At 34.1% G+C, this 25,281-nt stretch overlaps 1 protein-coding gene across 1 annotated transcript in view; it reads left to right on the top strand.

Annotated features, from left to right (window-relative positions):
• Positions 1-2,237: 2,237 nt before the first annotated feature.
• Positions 2,238-25,281, top strand: part of CNBD1 (cyclic nucleotide binding domain containing 1) — a 396,262-nt gene continuing 373,218 nt past the window's right edge. Inside the window, exons 1-2 of the mRNA XM_045454541.1 lie at positions 2,238-2,382; positions 21,071-21,143. Coding sequence (XP_045310497.1) covers positions 2,295-2,382; positions 21,071-21,143 — 161 coding nt within the window. The 5' untranslated portion in view covers positions 2,238-2,294. The remainder of the gene's footprint in view (positions 2,383-21,070; positions 21,144-25,281) is intronic.

Below are 25,281 nucleotides of genomic sequence, written 5' to 3'. Positions count from 1 at the left end.
ATAAAACTGGGGACAGGAAAATATATTAAATTGAAAAGTTGTGGTGAAGTTTATTACACAGATACTATTGATTGATTGATTTAGTGCAGATACAATTTAATAGGAACTGTTGCAACATAAATGTGTTACTTTTATAGTCCAACTAAAGTTTTCAATTCTAGTTATTAATGTTTTCTAGATGAAGTTGATCAATAAATTGTTACCGTTCTAGTGTTCAGGCTCAGGTATCAGTCACAGTCCTTTGAGTATTATTTATTACAGTTATGACACTAGGAAATTTTTTTTAATTTACTTTTTAAAATGTACATTCAAGTTAGTTATCATGTATTCAACAGTGATTTCAGGAGTAGATTCCTTAATGCCCATTTAGCCCACCCCCCACTCCCACACCCCTCCAGTAACCCTCTGTTCTCCATATTTAAGAGTCTCTTCTGTTTTGTCCCCCTCCCTTTTTATATTATTTTTGCTTCCCTTCTCTTATGTTCATCTGTTTTGTATCTTAAAGTCCTCTATGAGTGAAGTCATATGATATTTGTCTTTCTCTGACTAATTTCTCTTAGCATAATACCCTCTAGTTCCATTCACGTAGTTGCAAATGGCAAGATTTCATTCTGATTGTCGAGTAATACTCTATTGTATATATAGACCACATCTTCTTTATTCATTCATCCATCGATGGACATTTGTGCTCTTTCCTTACTTGGGCTTTGTTGATAGTGCTGCTATAAACATTGGCATGTGCCCCTTTGAAACAGCATACCTGTATCCCTTGGATAAATAGTAGTGCAATTGCTGGGTCATAGTTCTATTTTTAATTTTTGAGGAACCTCCGTACTGTTTTCCAGAGTGGCTGCACCAGTTTGCATTCCCACCAGCAGTATAAAAAAGACCCTCTTTCTCCACATCCTCACCAACATCTGTTGTTGCCTGAGTTGTTAATGTTAGCCATTCTGACAGGTGTGAGGTGGTATCTCACTGTGGTTTTGATTTGTATTTCCCTGATGATGAGTGATGTTGAGCATTTTTTCATGTGTCGGTTGGCCATCTGGATGTCTTCTTTGGAGAAGTGTCTATTCATGTCTTTTGCCCATTTCTTCACTGGATTATTTGCTTTTTGGGTGTTGAGTTTGATAAATTCTTTGTAGATTTTTGGGTACTAACCCTTTATGTGATATGTCATTTGCAAATATCTTCTCCCATTCTGTTGGTTGCCTTTTAGTTTTGCTGATTGTTTCCTTCGCTGTGCAGAAATTTTTATTTTGATGAGGTCGCAATAGTTCATTTTTGCTTTTGTTTCTCTTGCCTCTGGAGATGTGTTGAGTAAGAAATTGCTGTGGCCAAGGTCAGAGAGGTTTTATCCTGCTTTCTCCTTGGGAATTTTTATGGCTTCCTGTCTTACATTTAGGTTGTTCATCCATTTTGAGTTTATCTTTGTGTATGGTGTAAGAAAGTGGTCCAGGTTTATTCTGCATGTTGCTGTCCAGTTTTCTCAGCACCACTTGCTGAAGAGACTTCCTTTATTCCATTGGATATTCTTTCCTGCTTTGTCAAAGATTAGTTGGCCATATGTTTGTGGGTCCATTTCTGGGTTTTCTATTCTGCTCCATTGATCTGAGTGTCTCTTTTTGTGCCAACCAGGAAAATATTTTTAAAGGCTCGAGAGATAACACAGATCAAAAGATACATTAATTAAGACTCTAAACCCTAGTCTTTGTAATGAGCCCTCATTATTTTGAAGCAACAGAAGATAACCAAAACATATGTCACACTACAGTAGAATATGGTTGCATATAAGCAGGGGTAAGTTTATTGGTGTATAATTAGAAGAGATATTTTACCCTGTGTATGTAGCCATGAAGATCAGTATAAATAGCCTGTTGCTGGTACTACAAATAAGGTATCTAATATCCAATGTAAACATTTAGGAGGTAGAAAAAAGGTTTCTGGACTATGGGTGACTAATGAAATGAATTATTTCACCTAATCTGGACTCATGTGCTGTTGATTCTCCTGTATCTGCCTTGTAGAATTTCCTTTTTCATTCTTACTACTCTTTATAGATAGCAAAACTCCCTTCATAAATTACACTGGACTAGGATTAGGATATAGTTCTTTCTGGTCTATATTTAACTCTTGGAAATGCTGTGCACTGTATAAGAACTGTGAACATGAAGATTCCATAGTACTCAGCCTATCAAAGAGTACCTGAGGATTCTGCTTTATGATGCTTCAAGGCAAAGAAGGATCATTTGCCTCTCCAGTAGCCTCTGACCAGCTGCCTTGGAGCCATCAGGATGCCTCTGCCTTCTCTCCCAGCAGCTATTTTGTCTCATATGATAGCTATAAACAATGTGCCTCCTCCTCCACTTCACAGTTTACCAAGTGAGTAAGGAATACATCAAAAGTTGGTCATAGTTTTCAGTGCTACTTAACCCCAGATATAAGAAATGGGGCACTTCTGGGGTGCCTGGGTGGCGCAGTTGGTTAAGCGCCTGACTCGATTTCTGATCTCACAGTTCATGAGTTCCAGCCTTGCATCGGACCCTGTGCTGATAGTGCAGAGCCTGTTTGGGATTATCTCTCTGTCTCTCAAAATTAATAAAATGAACTTAAAAAAAAAAAAAGAAATGGGGCACTTTGTCCCCCTGAAGTCATTTCAATCCTCTAGATTTCAAGTATATTATTCGTAAGGTGAGGATCTTTATGAACTTTCAGAACTTCAAGTAAGAAATACTTTTAAAGAAAAAAGAAAATAAAGGCATGGAAAGATCACATGGCTCACCAGTGATCAAACCCCTTGTTTCTGACAGGTCTTCTTGTGCTTACCCAGAGTCAGTCTTACAACCCTGCCCTTTGTGAGCTACTTAATACTTAGTTTTCACTAGGAGAATTCTGATTAAAATTTTCAAGAAAAGAAAAGAGATAATTTCCATTATTCTTCCTCTGAAGTGCATTCCTATTTAATTTTGTTTTTATTTTGTAGTGTTTGATTTATATGATAGGAATTATAGAGTTAAATATTTTGAAGTTTATACAATTGACAGCATTTTCTTATTTTATATAGTCAGTCTACACCCAGAACGTTTTCTCAAGGCTTCTTGTCATAGCTATAAAATTCATATATCTATATGTGATTATCAATATACTGACTAATAATATAGAACAGTCCTAGTGATAGTTGAGATTAAAAAAAATCTTCTAGATAACAAAGATAATAATCATGGTATTTTTCAACTTCAATAAAGCATTTGTTTTGTTTTTTTAATATTCATTGGGTAAGTTTGCTGTATGATTTGAAAAAGTTAACCTATCTTTTATCTTCCTGTGATAGTTAACTTTTTCACATCAGTTTTTTAAAATTTAAAATTAATAATTATAGTCTTTAGGGGAAAAGATGGCAGCAGTTGACACCCTTTTGAAGGGGTATATTTATGTCTTGAATAGTGTTAGACAAAGTCTTTATGTTAAACTAATTCCTAATAATGTTACTTTTATATGTTTTTATTATTATTGTGAAAAAGTCTTGAATGTAGTCAATGTTTTGAATTTCTATGTGAATTATATTCACATATTAACTTTATATATTCACATATTATACATATAATATATATATACTATATATATATAAAATATAATATATATATACTATATATAATATATATATATATAATATAACTATATATGTTCACATATTAACATTATATTCACATATATTAGCTAAATATTGAATGTAATTTTGCAAAATCCACAGCTTCTACTGGACAGGTTTTATTTATACAAAAGAAAAAAAAATCACCCTAAGACAATTTCTTTAGCAGCCTAGGAAGCACAGTAGCTGCTAAACAATCAAATTAATTTAGAATCAGTGGGATGAGATATGTGCTACCCTCTGTAGTGTCTCCCAAGGACACTTAACTTGTGTGAAGTGATAAAAAGATGAAAAATCAGTAGCAATTTGATCTCAGAACTGAATAGAGCATAATGGAAAGCTGTGGAGCACAGTTTTCCCTTCAGAGGTTCCTGGTTGATGTTCTATGTCTATGACTTCTCTTTGGAGATGTGTCCTGCTTGCTTAGTAACTCGGTCTTTGTGCTAACTCTAGCAAATAGACAACTTCCCTTAGCAAACTCTGTCTCTGCTGAAACAATGATCTCATGAAAGCACATGTGAATATGCTTTCAATTGATAATTTGACTAAATCTGAGTTATAAAGAAGATATAAATGGGAATGATTCAAACTGCAATAGGCATAAATAGGAAGGTTCAGTTAAGGACCTTAAAAAAATCCAGCTAAAATTGTCACCATTTGCAGATGACATGATTTTATATATAGAAAACCCAAGACTCAACCAAAAAAACTGTTAGAACTAATCAAGGAACTCAGTAAAGTTGCAGGATGCAAAATTAACATACAAAAATCAGTGTTTCTATACACTAACAATGAATTTTCTGAAAAAGAAATAAAGAAATCAATCCCACTTAAATAGTATCAAAAACAATAAAATACTTAGGAATAAATTTAACCAAGGGGGTGAAAGATTTCTAGTCTGAAAGTTATGGGATATTAGTGAAAGAAATCAAAGAAGACATAAATAAATGGAAAGTTATCTTGTGTTCATGGATTGGAAGAGTTGATATTATTAAACTGTCAATACTACCAAAATTTGTATGGATTCAATGCAACCCGTACCACAATTCCAGGGGCATTTCTTACAGAAAAAGAAGAAAACACTCCTAAAAATAGAAACACAAAAGACTCCAAATATCCAAAAATACTGTGAGAAAGAAGAACAAAGCAGGATACTACAATGCTATACTCATTCAGGCAGTATAGTACTGGTACAAAAACAAATAGTCATTGGAACAGAATTGAAAGTCCAGAAGTAAACCTAATACAGTCAATTAGTATTTGACAAGGGAACCAAGAACACTCAATTAAGAAATGACAGTCTCTTCAATAAATCATGCTGAGAAAACTGTATATTCAAAAATAAAACAATGAAACTTGACCCTTATCTGACAATATTCACAAATATTAACTCAAAATGTATTAGAGACTGAAATATAAGACCTGAAGCCATGAAGCTCCTATAAAAAAAATGTAGAAAAATTCTTTGACATAGGTTTTGGAATGCGTTTTTAGATATGACACCTAAAGCACAGGCAACAACAACAACAAAAAAGTGGGACTGTATCAAACTAAAAAAGTTCTACACTGCAGAAGAAAGCACCATCAAAGTGAAAAGACAACCTACACAATGGTAAAAAACATTTGCAAACTATGTATCTGATAAGGGCTTAATATTTAAAGTATATAAATAACTCATACAGCTCAGTAGCAAAAAAATAATAATAATTGAATTATAAAATAGGCAAAAGACCTAAATAGACATTTCTCCATGGAAAGTATACAAAAGGCCAACAGGTATGTGAAAAGTTGCTTACAATCACTAGTCAATAGGGAAATGCAAATTAAAACCTCAATATCACCTCATGCCTTTTAGAATGGTCATTATCAAAAAAGACAAGAGATAACAAATGCTGGTGTGGATTTGGAGAAAAGGGAACCTCTGTGCACTGTTGATAGGATTGTAAATTAGTACAGCTACTACAGAAAACAGTATGGAGTATACAACTACCATATGATCCAGCAATTCCACTTCTGGAAATATATCCGAAGGTAATTAAAATGTTAAAGAGTTGTCTGCACCCTATTTTCATAGAAACATTACTTACAATAGGCAAGACATGGAAACAACCTAAGTGTTCATTGATGCCTGAATGGATAAAGAAGTTGTGGTATATATACAAGTGAATATTATTCATCCATAAAAAACAAGAGAAGCCCACCCTTTGCAACAATATGGATGAAGACATTATGTGAAATAAGCCACATACAAAGACAAATACTGTATGATCTCATTACATGTAGAATCTCAAAAAAAAAAAAAAACCTTCATAAAGATCAGATTTAAGGTTACCAGAGGGTTGGGTGGTGGTGGGGGGGGAAGGAAAGATAAATTGGGGGAAGGTGGTCAAAAGGTACAAACTTCCAGTTACAAGATAAATAAGCACTAGGGATGTGATGTACAACCTGATGGCTATAGTTAACACTGCTATATGCTGTATAGAGAAGTTGTTAAGAGAGTACATCATAAGAGTTCTCATCACAAGGATAATTTTTTATCCATTTCCTTTTTATATCTGTATGAGATGATGGATGTTAACTAAACCTATTATAATCATTTCACAGTATATGTAAATTAAACAATTATGCTATATACCTTAAACTTATACACTGATATATGTTAAATATTTCTTAATAAAACTAGAAAAAAAATCCAGCTATTATATATATCCTGACTTACTTTGGATAAGTTTAGTTAGGTTACATTTAGTGAGTCATGTTTACCTTATATGTAAATTTTATATGTGAGTAGTATTTGAAGGCTTTTTATAGGCAGTGGGTAAGCACTTTGCATGTTATGTTATCTCATTTATTTCTCACAAGATCCTTATGAGGTCTGTAGAAGGCAGAATAATGGCCCCAATGATGTGCATATCCTGATCCCTGGAATCTGTGAATTAACTGTGCTGCATGGCAAGAGGAATTAAGGTTGCAGATGGAATTAAGGCTGCTAATCAGCTGACCTTGCAATGGGAGAAGATTCTGGTTTTGCAATGAGCCCACTGTAATCAAAAGGGTCCTTGTAAGTGAAAGAGGGAGCTGTGTGACTCAGAGTCAGATTCAGAGTGAGAAAGGCTCAATTACCCATTGTTGGCTTTGAAGATGGAAAGGGGACATGAACCACAGAATTTAGGCAGCCTCTAGAAGCTGGACAAGCAAAGCAACAGAGTCTTCCTTAGAGCTGCCAAAAGGAATGCAGCCCTGCTGACAACTTGATTTTAACATAGATCTCTTTCAGGCTTCTGACTTCTAAAGCTGTAAGATCATAAATTTGTGATTTAAGTTGACATGTTTGTGGTAATTTGTTTCAGCAACAATAGAAAACTAATACATGGTCTACTTTACAGTTAAGGATAGTGAGGCTTCGGTTTCATACCAAGGTTCACACAGTTGGCAAGTGGTAGAGAATCTTCATAGTATCATTCGTGCAGTGAATTTTCTCAAAACAACAACAAAGTCAGTAGCAGTACCGTTTCCTCCTACCCACCACCCTGAAATGCCCTCTACATTTTACCAGTTGAATGATGTATATGCATTGTTGCATTTTGCCATTTTGACTACTTAGAGGCACTCTTAATTTAAGGGAGAGAATATGCCATGCATCTTTAAACAACCCTCCTGTGCTGTCTCCTTAACTGAAATCCAGGCTCACAGGCACTCCAAGTAGTTAAGCTTCTTAAATCACTTACACGTTTTTTCTTTGAAACTTTCCAGTTTTCTCCTTCTATAGTCTTTTTGACTTGTGTCTCAGGATTCTTCACAGCTTGCTAACCCTTGGAAAGAGATGATTGTTCTCAAAAGCAAAAAACATCTTGCCACTTCTTATTCTGGATGACAATTGTTTTAAAAACTTACAGTTAACAAAATCTATAGTAGTTTTCCCACCTGGGTGAAGTAGCATCTGGGTCTAGGTAAACACATACCCTGTTATTATTTAGAAGCTGATATCCTGAAGAGACAAAGGGAAGAAATATGTCTTAAATTTGTTTTTAATAGAAGTCAGGGAGCTGTCCTTTAGTCCTTGTTTGGAGGAAGCCCCTTTTACACTTACCATTAGAGTATGGTCTAGTTACCTATCTTTGTTTGGGTTAATAGCTTTGCTTCTATTTTCTTCATGCTTATTAGGCTTATTCTGGGAAAGGACAAGTTCAAAAATGCTTTTTCATTTTAACTACTGGTTCATCTGGGAGAAAGAATTTCAGTGCTTTAACAAAAGTTTTGTTTTAATTGTTTTTGTTCCAGTAACAAAAGTATTTCAGGTTCACAAGATATTTGTAAGTACATCTTGCTTGTTTCAACATAGGAGGATGTAGAAGGAAAAAAATGGCACTCAAGAGAAGACTAGAAACACTTCAAGGAATTTAGAAACAAGATAGTACTCCTAAGTGAATATTTTCCTTGCTTTTTTTTTTCCATTTTACGATGTACATTTACAGAAAACCTGAAAAAACCATGTCATCATTCCTAACATTTCAAGGGCATTTCCTGTAATTTGAGAGATTCTTAGTTTTATAGTGGCTAAACTAAAGATGAAAGGAGTTTCAAGACATATATTTATCTGGAGAAGTGACTATTGCTCCATTTTAAAGTTTTAAAGCATTCAAATCCTAGGAGTGCAGTAAGAAAAAGGGTGGCCTGTCAGTGGAGAAGATAGAGAAGCAGACTGTGTAGTGTAATGTATACAAGAAGACAAGGTTGAAAAACAGAGCTAAATGATGAGAATGTATATTCCAAGAAGGAATAAAAGGTGGGAAAGATGGTTGAATGTTTATATATGTCTCTGTGTGTGTATAATCCATAATAGTCCCTGTGGAAAATGCTACTTGGTAATTTAGGAAAAGAAGTATTAGAAAATTATTTACTCAACTTTATTTTTCAGTGTAGAAGTTGCTTTTTTTTAATCCCAAAGGAGAAAAGATGTATGTCTTTTTGAAAAAACAAGCATTTATTATTATTTTTTCTTACCGCTGTTATAACAATGTCAATGTATTTGTACTTTTTGTCAGAAAATCTTGAGTGACCTTTAGAAATTAAGTAATGGCAACCTAAACTTGAGCTCAAATCGTGACTGGGGGTTCAGGCAGGAGACCGTGAAGTAAACTGCAATGCATTGCAAATGAGATCTCCGCTAGCTGCCACACTATATTGTCCCTCACATCTCAGGCTACTGCTTTGTTCTAGGCAGTCTATCTCAGAAATACCTCCTGCATTAGTCCTCTTTTACTCTCTGCCACCTAGATTGGTCCTCTATCACTTTTCACTGAACTGATCTCTGGAGTTCCTTCTGACATATAGTATGGACCAGATTCCTTTTTAAAAATATGATGTTTTGAAAAGGAATTTGATCATGTTAACTCTCCACACAAAAGCGTCAGGGTTGTACTTTCTTCCAAAACTTAGATTACAATCCATTTTCTTCAGTCTCTGGCATTTAAAAATTTCACGCTTTTGCTAAAATCTGTCTCTCATGTTCTAGACTTAACATTTCCATTGATATAACTCTCCATTACAGCTAAAATGCTTTGATTGACATTCTTAAAACCTATCTGCAATACTGTTCAGGGGGACAGGAGGAGTTCCTAGGTTCAGTGAAGCATTCAGATGACCATATTTGGCATATGTGCTCCAAAGGGTAGGAGAGAACCGTAATCTTCCAGAAGGGCAGTGTCAGGTGTTCCCCTTCTGTGCCAGTGGTTTTCACAGCTGCCTAAGCAGCAGCACAATCCTCTTTACCCCCAGCATAGTTCAGGTTCAAGGTAATGAGAATCACATAGGGCAGGTGTGGAATTGTCCTGGCTTAAAAGTGTCATACCCTGCAGAAACCAAAATCTCTTATAAAAAATCCCATAGACACTGTTGCTAAGTTTCTGCAAGGAACTTCTCAGTCACAAGAGTCATTGTAGTTTCCATATCTTGGCCATTACAAATAATACTGCAGTAAACATAGGGGTTCCTATATCTTGTTGAATTCATGTTTTTGTTTTTTTGAATAAATACCCATAGTGCAATTACTGTATCTATGCTATTTCTATTTTTAATTTTTTGAGGAATCTCCAAACTGTGTCACCTGTATGTCAATAAAAAATTTATAATGATAAAAAAAGAGTCACTTTGGTCAGGAAAGTCCATTTCAGTGGCTCTCCATTAGGTATTTGTATATCATCTATACTTTCTCTTGGGTCATATGCAACTCCTCAGTCAGGGATCACTGTTATCACGAACAATGTTACCTAGCAATCTAGTTAACACTCTACCTTTATATGGTCTCTGTAGAATAGAGCTGGAGAGTTCCTATGCTGGGAGAAAATTATTCCTTGAGTTATAACATCATGCTCCTCGCCATACTTTTATGCCTTAGCTCATGTTTCCTCTTGGAGTTCCCATCTATCTTGCTCTATTTATTCTTATCATTCCAGTGTCAGTGACTTGAATCTCTGCAAAGACTCTCCTGGCTTCTCCAGTATGAAGTAATGTCTTCCATGTCTCTGACCTGGAAAATCATAAAAATGTGCCTTACGTTTATGGTTCTTATTAGATAAATATCTGGAGATAAGTGGTTACCCTTCTTATGTCTTTGTATCTCTAATGCCTAGCATGCAGGTGATAAAAGAAGAAAGGTGAACAAATATTACACAATTTGTGGGAATTTTGGTGAGTAGGTGTCTTTTAAAAGTTATTATGTAATAACATATGCATCAGGCACAAAAAATTATTGAAAAGTTGAGTCTTCCCCCAACCCATACTCCTAATTTTATCCTCAAAAGTAACTATCATGAAAAACATTTTCCTTGTATATATTTTTAATGTTTATATATTTTACATATATATGTAAACAATATATATATGTATATATTTTTAATATTTGTATATTTTTATATTATTTTAATGCATATGGTAGAGCATTTTTATTACCCTATATCCTACTTTTTTTTTTACTTATTAGTATCATATGTTATGAAGGCCTTTCATGTCAATATGTAGATATGTACCTTATTAATTTTAGTGGCTATAATTATATTTCATTATTTGAATACACCAAAATACTGCTAATTGATGTGCTATTTAATATATTGTGTCTCATCTTCAACTCCACCCTTCTATATATTCTGCTTTGTAATGCTGGGCTGGGGCTCTGCAAACCAGTTTTTTTCAAGAAGCCAGCTGGCTTCCCGTTAGAATCTGTCAATAGCACGTGTTAGAGGGAAATTGGAAGGCAGGAGCAAAGTTAAGGAATATGTTTATCCTTTTGTTTTCTTTTCTTTTTTTTAAGTTTATTTATTTTGAGAGAGATACAGAGAGCAAGCAGGGGAGGGGCATATAGAGGAGAGGGAGAGAGAGAGAGAGAGAGAGAATCCCAAGCAGGCTCTGCACTGTCAGCGCAAAGCCCCACATAGGGCTGGAACTCACAAACCATGAGATCATGACCTAGACTCAGACATTTAACTGACTGACCTACCAAGGGGCCCCTCCTTTTGTTTTCTGTTTCTGGTTTGCTTCTCCTTGTGAGTGTATCTTTTTCACCCAAGCAGCAGCTATTTGTTCCAGCAGCAGCAGATAATTCCATTTGCAATTTTCCCAGTGTTGCCAGAAATAGCTTCATCACACCCCCTCAACAATCCAGCACCAGCTGCTGATACACTGTCTCAGAAGCACTGCTTCTTAGGGCCACTGCTTCCAGCTTCCAAGTTTTAGTAATTAAACCTCTTCCCTTTGCTTCATCAGCAAAAAGAGTGGTGGTAGATGCTTTCTGCATGATGTTTGTGGCTCCCTTTTTGTCTCTTCAATTCTTTAATATTTGACTAATAGTTCTTTGTATCATTTTTTTTCTATTGAAATTACTGGTGTGGTTTCAGTCTCCTGACAGCTGGATTCTCTCTAATAATACAGTGGGAATTTTTTTCTAGTTACTTTTGCTGTTAAAATCAAATAAACATCTGTACTACCTTCTTGAGTTGGCAAGCATGTGTATTAATATCACTGCAAGGCCAAAGGATGTGTGCATTTTAAATTTTGATAACTATTAACAAGTTGCCTTCAAAGAGTTTGTACTAATTTCTACTCGTACCATCAGCATATGCAAGTTTCTATTTCACAGTATTTATACTAACATCATGCATTATAAAACAAATATTCTGCCAATAAATTAGTTGGAGATAGTTTTATTTACTCTGTAAGTTTGCATTTCTTTATGAGTGAGATTTAGAATCTTTTCATATATTTGTGGTCATTTGTATTTATGTGAACAGTCTACTTATATGTCCCTTGCCCATTCATTGAGGTTTATTTTTCCTTTTATTTGAAAGAAATCTTTGTGTATAAAATAAGTTAGCCCTTTGGCATGTAATTTGCAGGTATTTTTCTCAGCTTGTATTTTTTTCATGTTTATGATTTTTGTGTTATACAAATATTTTAGATTGCTTGGACAGTTTTTGTCCTCTGTTATTGATTCTTTCTTAGAATGCTATTCTTCATGCCAAAATTTAAAAATAATTTTTGCTTGCTTTCTTTTATTACTTATGTAGTTTTATTTTTAATATTAAGGTTGTTAAATATTTGGTGCATCTGGAATTTATTTTCCAATAGTTTTACTTTAGAATAGTGATGTATGGCTACAACTTAATGTTTTTCCAAATGACCAATCAATTCTAACACTATTTGTTGAGTAATCTATCTTTTTATTACTAATTTGAAATGCCAGTTTTTATTATATGCTGAATTTTCATATGCATTCTGGATGTATTTCTGGAAACTATTATTTACTTTTTCCACTTATTTCTTGTGTATTTATGCATTTGTATTGAATTGTTATAATTCTGAAGCATTATAATATACTTCTGTATCTGGTAAGATTAACCTTCACTGATTACTCTTTTTTAAAAGACTTGTAGCCTTTTATGTTTGTTTTTCTATATGACCTTTAGAAATATTTGGGCTTTTTCAGCAAATAAACATGTGGGTATTTTATTTGGAAATGTGTTAAAGATTCATTTATGAAGAATTGATGTCTTTATGATATTGAATATTCCTACTTAAGAACTTGTAAGGGGTGCCTGAGTGGCTCAGTCTGTTGAGCATCAGGCTCTTGACAGGTCATGGTCTCATGGTTCGTGAGACAGCCCCACATTGGGCTCCGTGGAGCCTTCTTCGGAATCTCTCTGCTCTGTTTCTGCCCTTCCCCCTACTCTCACTCTCTCTCTCTCAAAGTAAATAAATAAATATTTAAAAAAAGAACTTTTTACAATATTCAATTCATCCCTACTTCCAATTTTTGCAAATGTTTTTTTATGCCATTTAATAAAATTTATTTCTGGCATTTTATCTTTTTTTCCTTTGCTATTATGAATGATATCTTTTCCTCATTATATTTTCTAAGTATAAAAGTCATCATATGAAAAAGCTATTAAATTTTTAAAAGTAAAATTTAAAAAATTTGAAAGTGCAATCTTATGGAAATTTTGTAAGTTTAATATAACGAAACTTATTTTTTCAGAGCCATTTGACACTCAATTTGCCTTAAATATTTTAGCATGTATTTCTTTAAAAATAAGGAATTACTTATTACATAATCACAATATATCCATCAAAGTAAAAACATTAACACAGATAAATTACTGTAATCTAATTCTTAGCCCCCTCCCATTTGAATTTAGCCAATTGTTCTGATAATGATTTTTATAGTAAAAGGATCCAATTCAAAATCTCATGTTGCATTTCATTGTCTTGTCTTCTCTGTTTAGTCTGGAACATTCTCCATTTTCCTTGCCTTTCATTGCTGGGAGATTACAAATCAGTTATTTAGTAGAATATACTTCAGTTTGGTTTCTCTGATCTTTCCTCATGATTAGATTCAAGTAGGATATCTTTGGTAGAAATGTCATAGAAGTGATACTGTGTTCTCTTTCCATCTTATTGGGTGGATGATTTCATTTTAAACAATTGATTAAGGTGGTTATATGGAGATCTTCTTTGCAGTAAATTTACTTTTTCCTTTTGTAATTAATAAGTATTTTGCGAAGAGGTATTTTGAAAGTATGGAAATATCCAGTTTTCATAAAATATTAAATAAATGTAAAATTATAATTTCCTAGTTTGCTCAAAGGCTCCTGATGAGTTATTATCATTATATAGTCTGGTGTCCAGCTTGTTCACAGTCCACTGGAAATGCCTTCAAGTTAGTCTAACCATTTTCTTGCTCCCTATCTGAGCCCTAGAATCAGCCATTTTCCCAACGAGCCCTGGTTCATTTTAATGCAGAATTATATTTAGAAGTCAAGATCTGGGTGCTATGTATGTTCATTGATGTTAGGGTGTTATTGTTCCCAAGTCCTCTTAGAGGAAAGATCCTAGGAATAAAAATTTATATTTATGTTTATTTGCATATCAATTTATTGAAAAGCATGAGTTTACACCAATTTATTCCAATTGCAGTGCAACACTATAGGCTTCATTCTAATGTTCTCTCTTTCTATACTTGTAATTCCCTTCTCTGAAGCAAGAAACTTTGCTCCTATTAACTATACCTTTGATCAGTTTCCTTTATGTAGCTAATCTTCCATATTCACTGCCATCTTATCCCCACTAAGGGTCTAACACTCAGCACTGACAGATCCCCTCCCTCTCCCACTTCATATTGCTCTCCTCACTCCCCTTGAACTCCAGTACTCAGCACAGGCCCACCCCCACACGTGGATGCCCTCCACATCTTGTTTTTGGCTGTTGTGACATCCTACCTTTCACCTCCCACTTACAGCTGGCATTGATGCCTACCTTCTTATACTATTCCAGTTGTTTTAAGACACAATTGTTTAGAGACAAGAAGGAACTATTGAATATATACTGTATTTTCTTTGAATGTTTATTTTCTTTACTGTTTTAGTGACTATGCTGATGGGTTTACAGTCTATGCGATTCTGTTTTCTACCTGTATAATTATAACATTTTGCAAGCAGTGTTTTTGTGTCTCTTTTTTTTCCTACTTTTCATCATTTGTGTATTTCTTTTATCAAATTGTGTAGTTTGGTACTTCCAAAAATTTGCAGTACTGATGGATATTTTTATCTTATGCTATTAAGCATAATAGCAACTTATGCTATTGCTTCTAGCTCCAACATTAAACATGATTCTTTCTTTTGGTTTGATATATTCATCAAGTTAAGAAAAGAAGCTTTTTAAAAATTAAATTATTTAAGAACAATACTGAGTTTTATTGAATATTTATTCTGTATCTGTGGAGATTATGATTTTTTAAATTCTGACTTGTAAATTATATGGTTATATTTTGTCATTGAAATTTCTTTGAATTCCTTGGATAAATCGAACTTTGTTGTGTGATAATACTCTGTTAGTATGTTTCTGGGCACCATATACTGATAATATTCATTTTTTAAAACTGTTTATTTATTTTGAGAGAGACAGAGATTATGTGTTTGTGTGATCAGGGGAGTGACAGAGAGAGAGAGAGAGGGAGAGAGAGAGAATCCCAAGCAGGCTCTGTGCTGTCAGCAAGGAGCCCAATGTGGGGCTCGATATCACAGACTGTGAGATATGACCTGAGCTGAAATCAAGAGTCCAAGGCTTAACCAACTGAGCCACCTGGCTGCCCCTATAATAATTATTTTTATTTGTAAAAGAAATCAGTCTCTGGTTTTCTTTTTCATGCTCTAGTTGTCACATTTGGGTATCAGTGTTTTGCTTGTTTCATCAAAGAAATTTGGAAGCTTTTCTTCTCTGTGTTCTGAAGCATTTAACTAGCACTAGAATTATTTCTTACATAAAGATTTGATAGAAATAACCTATGATTATATTTTATTTGTGTGCATGTAGGGGGATGGCAGAGAAAAACTACTATAAGATTATTCTCCATTTCTTTCAAGGCAACTGATTTATTTAAATTTTCTCTCCCTTCTATGGTCAATTTAGGTAATAAGCATTTTCCTGAAAAATCAGTAAGTTTTTTTTTTATTATTTTGGTATATAGCTTTAAAAATACTCTTGATTTTCTTTATAATGATGTTTATAGTTATTCCCAATTTCATTTCTGACCTTGAGTGCTTATTACATATTTTCCTTGTTAAGATAAGCCAGTCATTTATTTTTTCCCTTCAAAGACCCAGATCTTTTGAATTTACTTTTTACTTCATTTGTAGGTAAGAAGGAAAGAAAGTTACTATTGAGATTATTTTGTTTCCATTTATTCCTGAAATTTTTGCTTTATGAATTTTACTGCCATATAATTTGGAACACAAAAATATTTAATAGATTCCATACCTAAATCTCTGTTTCTTGATTTATCAACATTAGATAATGAATATTCACAACCTAGTATAAGGTGAGAAAAATTTCCCACTTCACATCATGATTTGATTAGTAAGAATATTAATTTTTAAGTCTTTGACTAATTGCATTCATACCTTCAAATATTATTATTATTTTTAATGTTTATTGTTTAATTTATTTTGAGAGAGAGAGATAGTGTGTGAGTAGGGGAAGGGCAGAGATAGAGGGAGACAGAGAATCCCAAGCTGACTCCACGCTGTCAACGCAGAGCCCAATGCCAGGCTTGAACACATGAACTGTGAGATCAAGACCTGATCCAAGAGTTGGATGCTTAACTGACTGAGGTGTCCCAGAGCCCCACTTTCAAATATTCTTATCAGGGCCCCATTATTTTAAAATATTCTTTAAGTTGTAAATAGTAATTATCTGCTATGTGAGGAGGTCTGCACAAATATATTTTATGCTTTCACTTCTCTGCTGAAATTTCCAAATTATTACTATTACTTTTTATACCCTTTTCATTAGAATCTATGGGGAATCTATTTTTTGTGTTAAGGTTTACAGAATTTACCTACCCCTTATTAGTATAGTGTCCATATTATTTAAGTTTCAGGTGCATGTTTATCACATTGTATTTTTCAAAGAGGGATTATGATACTTTATATTCTTTGAGGTCTTATATTTCTTTTATATTTATTGGAAAATAAAACTCATTATATATAATAATATATAATATTATAATGAATATGTATAATTTAATTACAATTATATTATATGTTTTATTTATTATATAAAATATATATTATAAATAATATATTATATATTATAATATATTTGCATTATTTATATATCATTATAATATATGAGTAATAAAAATTATAAATAATATAATATATATAATATATAATAATAAAATTCACTTTATATATATACTTATATATTTATATATTTATTTATTTATTTATATTTCCTGTCCCCCTTCATTTATCTTACTGTTTGTCAGGACTTTGCTGTGGAGAAGATTAAAGTCAAACTGAGTTTTGGCTGGGGGCTAAAATAATAGCTTATCTTCAAAACATAGTTACATTAATTTATTTAACCAGTAGAATCTAGAATATCTGATATCTTTGTAAATCATGTATTATGTTTTCTCTTCCCCTTTCTGGGTCATGGTATTTAGTTCTTCATATTCAGGTCTTATATATGAGAACAATGTTCTTATGTTATGTGTGGAAACATTTTTTTCCCTATACCATTATTTATGTTTTCTTGTTCAGGAAAAGTTTCCACATATGGTATCTGCTTTCTATATTCATTTATCACTTTCTCTTTTTTTCCCTCTATTTTAATGTTAGCCTTTATGTTCTGTGATTATATTTTCTTAAATATTGTCATTTTTACTATTTCTAATGGAAATTTTGTCATAATTTTATCTTTCTCTTCTTCCTTAACATAGCCTGTTTAGTTATAATTTCTTAGGTGCACAACTTAGTGATTTGACAACTTTATACATAATGCTGTGTTCACCACAAGTGTAGCTACCATCTGTCCATTTACATCTCTATTACAGTATCATTGACTATTCCTTGTGCAGTTGATTTGGCCTCTATTTCTCTTCAGTGACTGAGACAAACTGCCTTTGTGTTGATTGCCACCTAACATTTGTTATCCTACCACCATGACAGTCTAATTCTTAAAAAAAATGAGTATATGTGGAATCTTTGTCCAGCCCTACATTCCATATATATCATGGGTTTTATATATAAAAATTAGTTCATAGGAAACAAATAAATACTCTATTAACCATCAATGTAGGTATGTTTAATTCCCTATTATTACACACATTTAGACTAATGTAAAAATGTAGAACTGGATCACTTATCCAAGTGCGTATAGAAAGAATTAATCATGCTTATAGTGTCTGATGAATCCTTTATTTATTCTTACCATTAATGTTTCTTTTGCTATTGCTGCTGACCTGCTTCTTTGTGCTCTGAATATTGCATTAAGCAAAGTTCTCCTTATCATTGGATTAGAGTGTATCCTGCAAGTACTTTTGAAGAAGTCCTAGCTTTCTGTTTTCTAGCTAGCCATACTCTGGCATTTCCACTTGATCATTGTCACATTTTCTCTTTGTCTCTGCTGTTCATCTCTTTTATGTTGCCCAGTAGCCACTCCGATAAGTCTAGTCTCCTAGTATATAGTAGTTTTGCATTTACATATTTTTAAGGCTTCACTTATTTTATTGCTTCTTCTTAGCTTTTTTCAAGGGGTATTTACCTTTTAAGGGAAAGTTTATTGGGGAAAAATGGTTTAGTTTTATTTTAACACTCACCAGACCCATTTTTAGCAAATCTTTATAACCCCTACATAAGCTTACATAACTCACTATACTGCACGAATATGGAAATACATATCTACCCCTTAAGGACATTAACACATAAAAACAAATGATCACCAATGTATCACTCAGATAAAACACTGGATTTTAGTTTCTCTATTTCAATAATATATAGTGAGCATTATATCAGTAAAGAAAATTGGCTTTTTGATTGTGTCATGGATTTCTTGTTCTTTGTTTCTAGCTTAGAATTTACTTTGTAATCACCCTTTTATATCAGCTTTTAATCTTCTTTCAAACAAACTGTGCTCAAAATCCATGATTTTACCCCCATTATAAGGTGAAGCCCACTCTACTTCTGTGAGAAGTCCAACTAAGACATATTCATGAGGGAAAACAAGACTGGAAAACAGATGTAAACCTAGTACCTTCTGAACTCCTTAGGCTTTATCCTGGTATTAAATTTGATCATCTGAAAAGCTCAACTTCCGGTGTTTACAAAGATACAATTTCATGTTGAAATCTATTGGCCTTTTCTTTTTCACAAAACTGCTTCAAAGACAAGATCCATTATATTGTTCAAAACCCTTTTTGTAAAGTCCCTTGTGACAAATACCTCTTGGAAATAAGAATCAGCAAAGAAGAAATTTTTGATGAATTGTGAAGTGTCCTTCTAGGCTGTGAGTACTTACTATATAGGCTATTGTAGTTTTGAGTTTACTTGCTGTGCCAAGTTTAGTGCAAAGCCTTACCCTCAAGTGCTGTAGCTTTTCTCAGGCCAGTTGATTTCTCCATTTTTCTATTCTTTGTTAGCAATTCTTAGTTTTATAATATCCATCCTGTGATATTCTTTGTAAGGTACTTAAGCTGAAGGATGAAAATATTTACTTTTAAAAATCCCCCTTTTAAGCCAAAATTTCTCAACCCTTGACCTGTTTTAAAAATCTCTATGGCGGGGTGCCTGGGTGGCTCAGTTGGTTAAGCGTCCGACTTTGGCTCAGGTCATGATCTCATGGTCCATGAGTTCGAGCCCCGCTCGGGTTCTGTGCTGACAGCTCAGAGCCTGGAGCCTGTTTCAGATTCTGTGTCTCCCTCTCTCTCTGCCCCTCCCCTGTTCATGCTCTGTCTTTCTCTGTCTCAAAAATAAATAAACGTTAAAAAAAAATCTCTATGGCAACTATCCCATTTTCCTGTCTATACCAGTCACTATGGCTATTTCTGATCTGATTTTTAAACTGGACTAAACTAATAGTTCATAGAAGTCTCTATCTTTTTTTTTTCCATTGAGGGAGAGAGAGAGAGAGAGAGAGCAGGGGAAGGGCAGAGAGAGAGAGAATCTGAAGTAGGCTCCATGCCCAGTGAAGAGCCAATGTGGCCTTGGTCTCATGACCATCATCAGATCATGACCTGAGCTGAAATCAGGAGTCAGATGCTTAACCAACTGAGCCACCCATGTGCCCCCATAGAAATCTTTTCTTAATCTATCAGTCTAAAAACTACTATAATTAAGATTTTATTTAATATTCTATGTCAGAAATATGAATATACTTAAAAGTAGTTTTGATAAAATCTAGCTATAACTTGGCTCATTTAAAATAAGTATTCCATATGTTGCTAAAGTGAAATTAGGTGATTTTTTTGATTCTTAAGGCTTAACTGAGTAATATAGGTAAGAAAATACCTAAATCATGTAATTAGTATTTTCAAATTTATTAAATGGTAATGATTTATTTATATGGATAGCAGCCAGTTTTCTGTTTAAATTTCTTTTATTTAAATTTCATATTTAGAAACTGCTATATATTATTGATGGTTAATTTTAGATCACAAAAGTCTTAAACAAAACTGTCAAATTTTATGATTCAGTAATTTGAAATTAAAATTGATAAATTTGGACATGTCAAATTCTATTTCTTCCTTATTAGAATGTGGTTAATAGTTACATTTCAAGAAGTTTAGAAATGCATTAAGCTGCTGATTTTCTCAATACCTTTGCCCTAAGGGAAGACATAATGTGCATGTTGTTTATTTATTACTGCTTTCTGTTTTGCAGCATTTCTAACAGCATGCATTCTCCTGGAAAAAGGAGAGGACGTAGGATGTGAGTGCCCATCATTTTAATGATGCTCATTGCACTCAATACTCTATCTTCCTTTTCATCTCCTTTGAAGGATGTCAGTTATTTCTGGCACTGAAGGAGAATTACAATTAGCTTGCTTCTTGTCTATGACTACCTTTCTGCTCTTAAGGGATATTGTGTGATTTGCTTACATATTAACCTCAGAAGAAATTGCAAACTGAATCCAGATATTGGAAGGTGCTCTGAAATGGGGCTAGCCAAAGATGGGGGCCTGCATAGGACTGAATAAAAACTAGTAGTATTCCAGAGAGAGAGAGACACAGGGACAGAGAGAGTGACAGGGACCTCAGGAAAACTCTTTGAATTGTCATGTCATTGTCAGTTCACATTCTCAAGGTATAGGGATTCTGAAAGGCTTACTTATAGAGGAGAAACATATATGACACCTATAAACTCCAGAAAAATAAACAAACAATGTCAGACCAGATTTGACATCAGTGAAAACCATTACATTCTTTCTTTGTTTTAATCACCTTATTCAATGCTGCTTATATATCAAAGACTGATAATACTTCACTTCCATGGTTGATGAATTCTTTTACTATTTGTAATTAAACTCTATATAAAATCTTTATTACTAAGATTATAGAAAATTACCCAAATTTTTAATTGATTTTTTTTTCAGAGTTGAAAATGTCTAAGTACATTGATTATGGTCAGTTGAATGCATTGTGCCATATGAGAGGACTACAATCTAGGTAAGTTATTCATATGTTTCTTTTTCTATCATTCAAATGAATAAAAACATGTTTGTTTTATGAATAAAGTGTTCTAATAAACCAATGTTGACTCATAGGTACTTGATTTACCACATAGATAAAAACATTTGAAAACCTGGAGGTTATTTCTTTAGATTGACGGGGCAGAATATATCCTATATTTTAAGGAAACAATTGGGTGTGAAACAAACATAATTCATCCTTACCTGGGCCCTTTTTAGTATTTAAAAAACAGTCATAAGGGAAGAAAGCTTTAAGTGGTTGAAAACACAAATCCAGGGGCGCCTGGGTGGCGCAGTCAGTTAAGCGTCCGACTTCAGCCAGGTCACGATCTCGCGGTCCGTGAGTTCGAGCCCCGGGTCGGGCTCTGGGCTGATGGCTCAGAGCCTGGAGCCTGTTTCCGATTCTGTGTCTCCCTCTCTCTCTGCCCCTCCCCCGTTCATGCTCTGTCTCTCTCTGTCCCAAAAATAAAATAAAATAAACGTTGAAAAAAAAAAAAAATGAAAACACAAATCCAGAGTGAAATAAGTGCTTTAGCAGTGCCCAGGAAATGCCTCATTGAAATATACTGGAGCCAAAGAACTAGGAAATATTAGGGCTCAAAGCTCAGGATTCCTAAGGTATGTGATACTTGATGATATAATTTTTATTTTTATTTATTTATTTAAAAAAATTGATGTTTATTTATTTATTTTGAGAGAGAGGGGGAAGGAGAAACAGCATGAGTGAAGGAGAGGCAGAGAGAAGGAGAAACAGAATCCCAAGCAGGTTCCACACCATCATTGCAGAGCCCGATGTAGAAACTCAAACTCACAAGCTTCGAGATCATGACCTGAGCTGAGTTCAGGAGTCATATACTTAACTGACTGAGCCACCGAGGCATCTCTGAAGATGTAATTTTTAAAAATTTATTGTCTTGTCAATTCCTTTTCCCAAGTTGGATTATTGAAATTATAAAACTAGTTATTTTCTACATATGAGTCAGTGTCCATCCACTCTCCCACTTTACTAAGAGAGGACCTTGCCTCAGCTTTAATTGGACTGCTGAGAAAATGCCCCAACAACGGTACAGACTTTATCTCTCTATTTTAAAATATCTATGCCTGGGTGGCTCAGTTGGTTAAGCATCCAACTCTTGATTTCTGCTCAGGTCATGATCTTAAGGTTCTTTTTTTTTTTTTTTTTTTTTTTTAATTTTTTTTTCAACGTTTATTTATTTTTGGGACAGAGAGACACAGAGCATGAACGGGGGAGGGGCAGAGAGAGAGGGAGACACAGAATCGGAAACAGGCTCCAAGCTCTGAGCCATCAGCCCAGAGCCTGACGCGGGGCTCGAACTCCCGGACCGCGAGATCGTGACCTGGCTGAAGTCGGACGCTTAACCGACTGCGCCACCCAGGCGCCCCCATGATCTTAAGGTTCTTAAGATGGAGTCCCATCAAGGTTCTTGAGATTGAGCCCTGTGTCAGACTCTGCACTGACAGCACTGAGCTTGCTTGGGATTCTGTTTCTCTCTCTCTGAGAGAAATAAATAAATAGACATAAATAAATAGACATAAAAAATAAATAGACATAAAAAAAATCTAAGTCACATCCTGTTGTTAATTAATTAATTTCATTATGATAAGTGCACTCCTTAATCCCCATCACCTATTTGCCCCATGCTCCCACCCACTTCCCCTCTGGTAACCATCAGTTTCTTCTCTATAGTTAAGAGTTTGTTTCTAGGTTTTTCTCTCTCTCCTTTTTCCCCTTTGCTTATTTGTTTTGTTTTTAAATTCCACATATTAGTGAGATCATGTTGTATTTGTCTTTTTCTGATCTATTTCGCTTAGCATTCTACTCTCTAGCTCCATCTATGTTGTTGCAGATGGCAAGATTTCATTCTTTTTGATGGCTGAATAATATTCCGTTGTATATGGATCATGTTTCCTTTATCCATTTGTCTATCAATGGACACTTGAGTTGCTTCCATAGTTTGGGCATTGTAAATAATGCTGCAATAAGCATAGGGTTGCATGTATTTGTTTGAATTAGTGTTTTATAATTTTGGGGTCAATACCCAGTAGTGCAATTCTTGGATTATAGGGTAGTTCTATTTTTAACTTTTTGAAGAAATTCCATACTGTTTTCTGGAGTGGCTGCACCAGTGCAAGAGAGTTATTTTTTCTCCACACCCTCACCAATACTTGTTGTTTCTGGTGTTTTTTTATTTTTTTGTATTTTTGATTCCAAATTATTTAGAGACCTTCACTGATCTTCCCATTTCTTCTTTTTAAGGGAAAGGGAGGAGGACATGCTTTTTTTTATATTCCTCAGATTTCTCCCAAGAATGATTTTTTTTTTCTCCATGCACTTATGCCTCCTCCTAACTCTCAGTTCCTTTCAGCACAGGATGAAGAATCAAATGCATGTACTCCAGAGTCAGGTCACCTGGTTTGAATCCTGGCTCAGCTACTTACTGGCTGTGCCACCTTGGATTTGTTACTTAATTTCTCTTTACCTCAGTTTTCTCATTTTAAAATGGAGATAATAATGGTACCTATTTTACAGAGTTATTAGGACAATTAAATGAAGTAATATACGTAACGTAAACAAGGCCTGGCACACAGTGAAAGCTATATAAATGTTATGTTTTAAATTATTATTGGTATTCAAAAAGGCTCATCCAAGTTTTTAACTGTTGAGCTTGTCTTATATACTGATCTCTTTTCTAACACATAAAAACCTAAAGCTATTTAAGGCTTTGGAGCCGAACTTTTTTTTTTTTCTTTCATTTTCCTTTTTTGCTTTTTTAGCCCAGACATAAAAAACAAAAAACAGAAAACCAAACATGTTTCTAGACCTACCCCCCACCCCCCACTTTGGGTGATCATAGTAAGAGAGTAAATCATCTAGATGTAGGTCGGCCAAAGTATCCATTTTACATAAATATTATCAGCTTTCATCTTTCAGGTTTGATAATCTCTCCTAAGTAGTATTCTCTCATCAGACAATAAGCTTCTCTAAGCCCAGTCTGGTTGTCCTGCCTGACTTCCTTCTATTAAATCCCACATTTACTGTGCCTTCTCTTAGATACCAAATCCCCAGAGTTTTTTGGATGTTTTCTTTTGAGGAACTGGTACACACCAGGGGTCTGGGAGAGGGCATGTTTTAGCATACCTGTATATATGTTTTGGGTTTAGGTTTAGAAAAAGAACATAGGATTACAAATACAACCATAGATATGAAAATGAATATTTTTTTAGAATAAGAAAATAAATTACAAAAAATTAATGATGGCATGGCAATTCAGGTCCTTTTTCCTAATGAGATTTCTTTATGGAGTTTATCAGAAATATATACATTGAATTCTTTCAGAATTACAAAGCTTTTAATTGATTTTAACAAATTGGGAAGAGATATAAGAAAAATGTATTCCTTCATATTTATTTATTCTTTATCTGCTAGATGTTAAAAATGACCAATGAAATATTCTTCCCCTAGAATAAAAAAAGAAAGGCTGAGAATTAAATGACTCAAGGATTGAAATTTTTATACATGAAACCTACCAAGGGTTTGATTATAGATATATAGCTACATATCTCTATCTCTATCTCTATCTCTATCTCTATCTCTATCTCTATCTCTATCTCTCTCTACCTCTACCTCTACCTCTGTCTATATTTATATATCTTCCTTATAGTTGTGCTTCCTTTGCCAGGATGGGAAGATGGAGGGGAGGCTACTACTCTCCACCACTTCCCATGTGCCTCTACCCTGTACTCAATCCCAGTTGTTGAAGCTGCTCCTGTCCCCCACTGGGCATATGAGAGCTCTTGTTACTGGATTTTATACCTTGTGCCTGCGTGTCTATAAACTTTGTACAAAAAGCAAGCCCCAGTGTGTGGTAGCTGCTCTCCATATGCATGTGGTCAGTCACTTGGTGTCTGTCTGATATTTCTTCTCTGAGAATAAATACAGTATGTTGGCATATTATTCTGGAATTTTTTTTATCACAAGTAAAAGAAAATTTAGTAACAAAGAGGGATGATGTCACTTTGATGTAACATCTAAATTCTTAGATGTAGGATTTTTTATCTCTAGTAGACTATATATGTTCCATAAGGGCAGGAGA

This window comes from Leopardus geoffroyi, chromosome C3, assembly GCF_018350155.1.
Source record: "Leopardus geoffroyi isolate Oge1 chromosome C3, O.geoffroyi_Oge1_pat1.0, whole genome shotgun sequence".
Classification (NCBI taxonomy): Eukaryota; Metazoa; Chordata; class Mammalia; order Carnivora; family Felidae; genus Leopardus; species Leopardus geoffroyi.
This window is presented reverse-complemented; position numbering and strand designations above follow the sequence as displayed.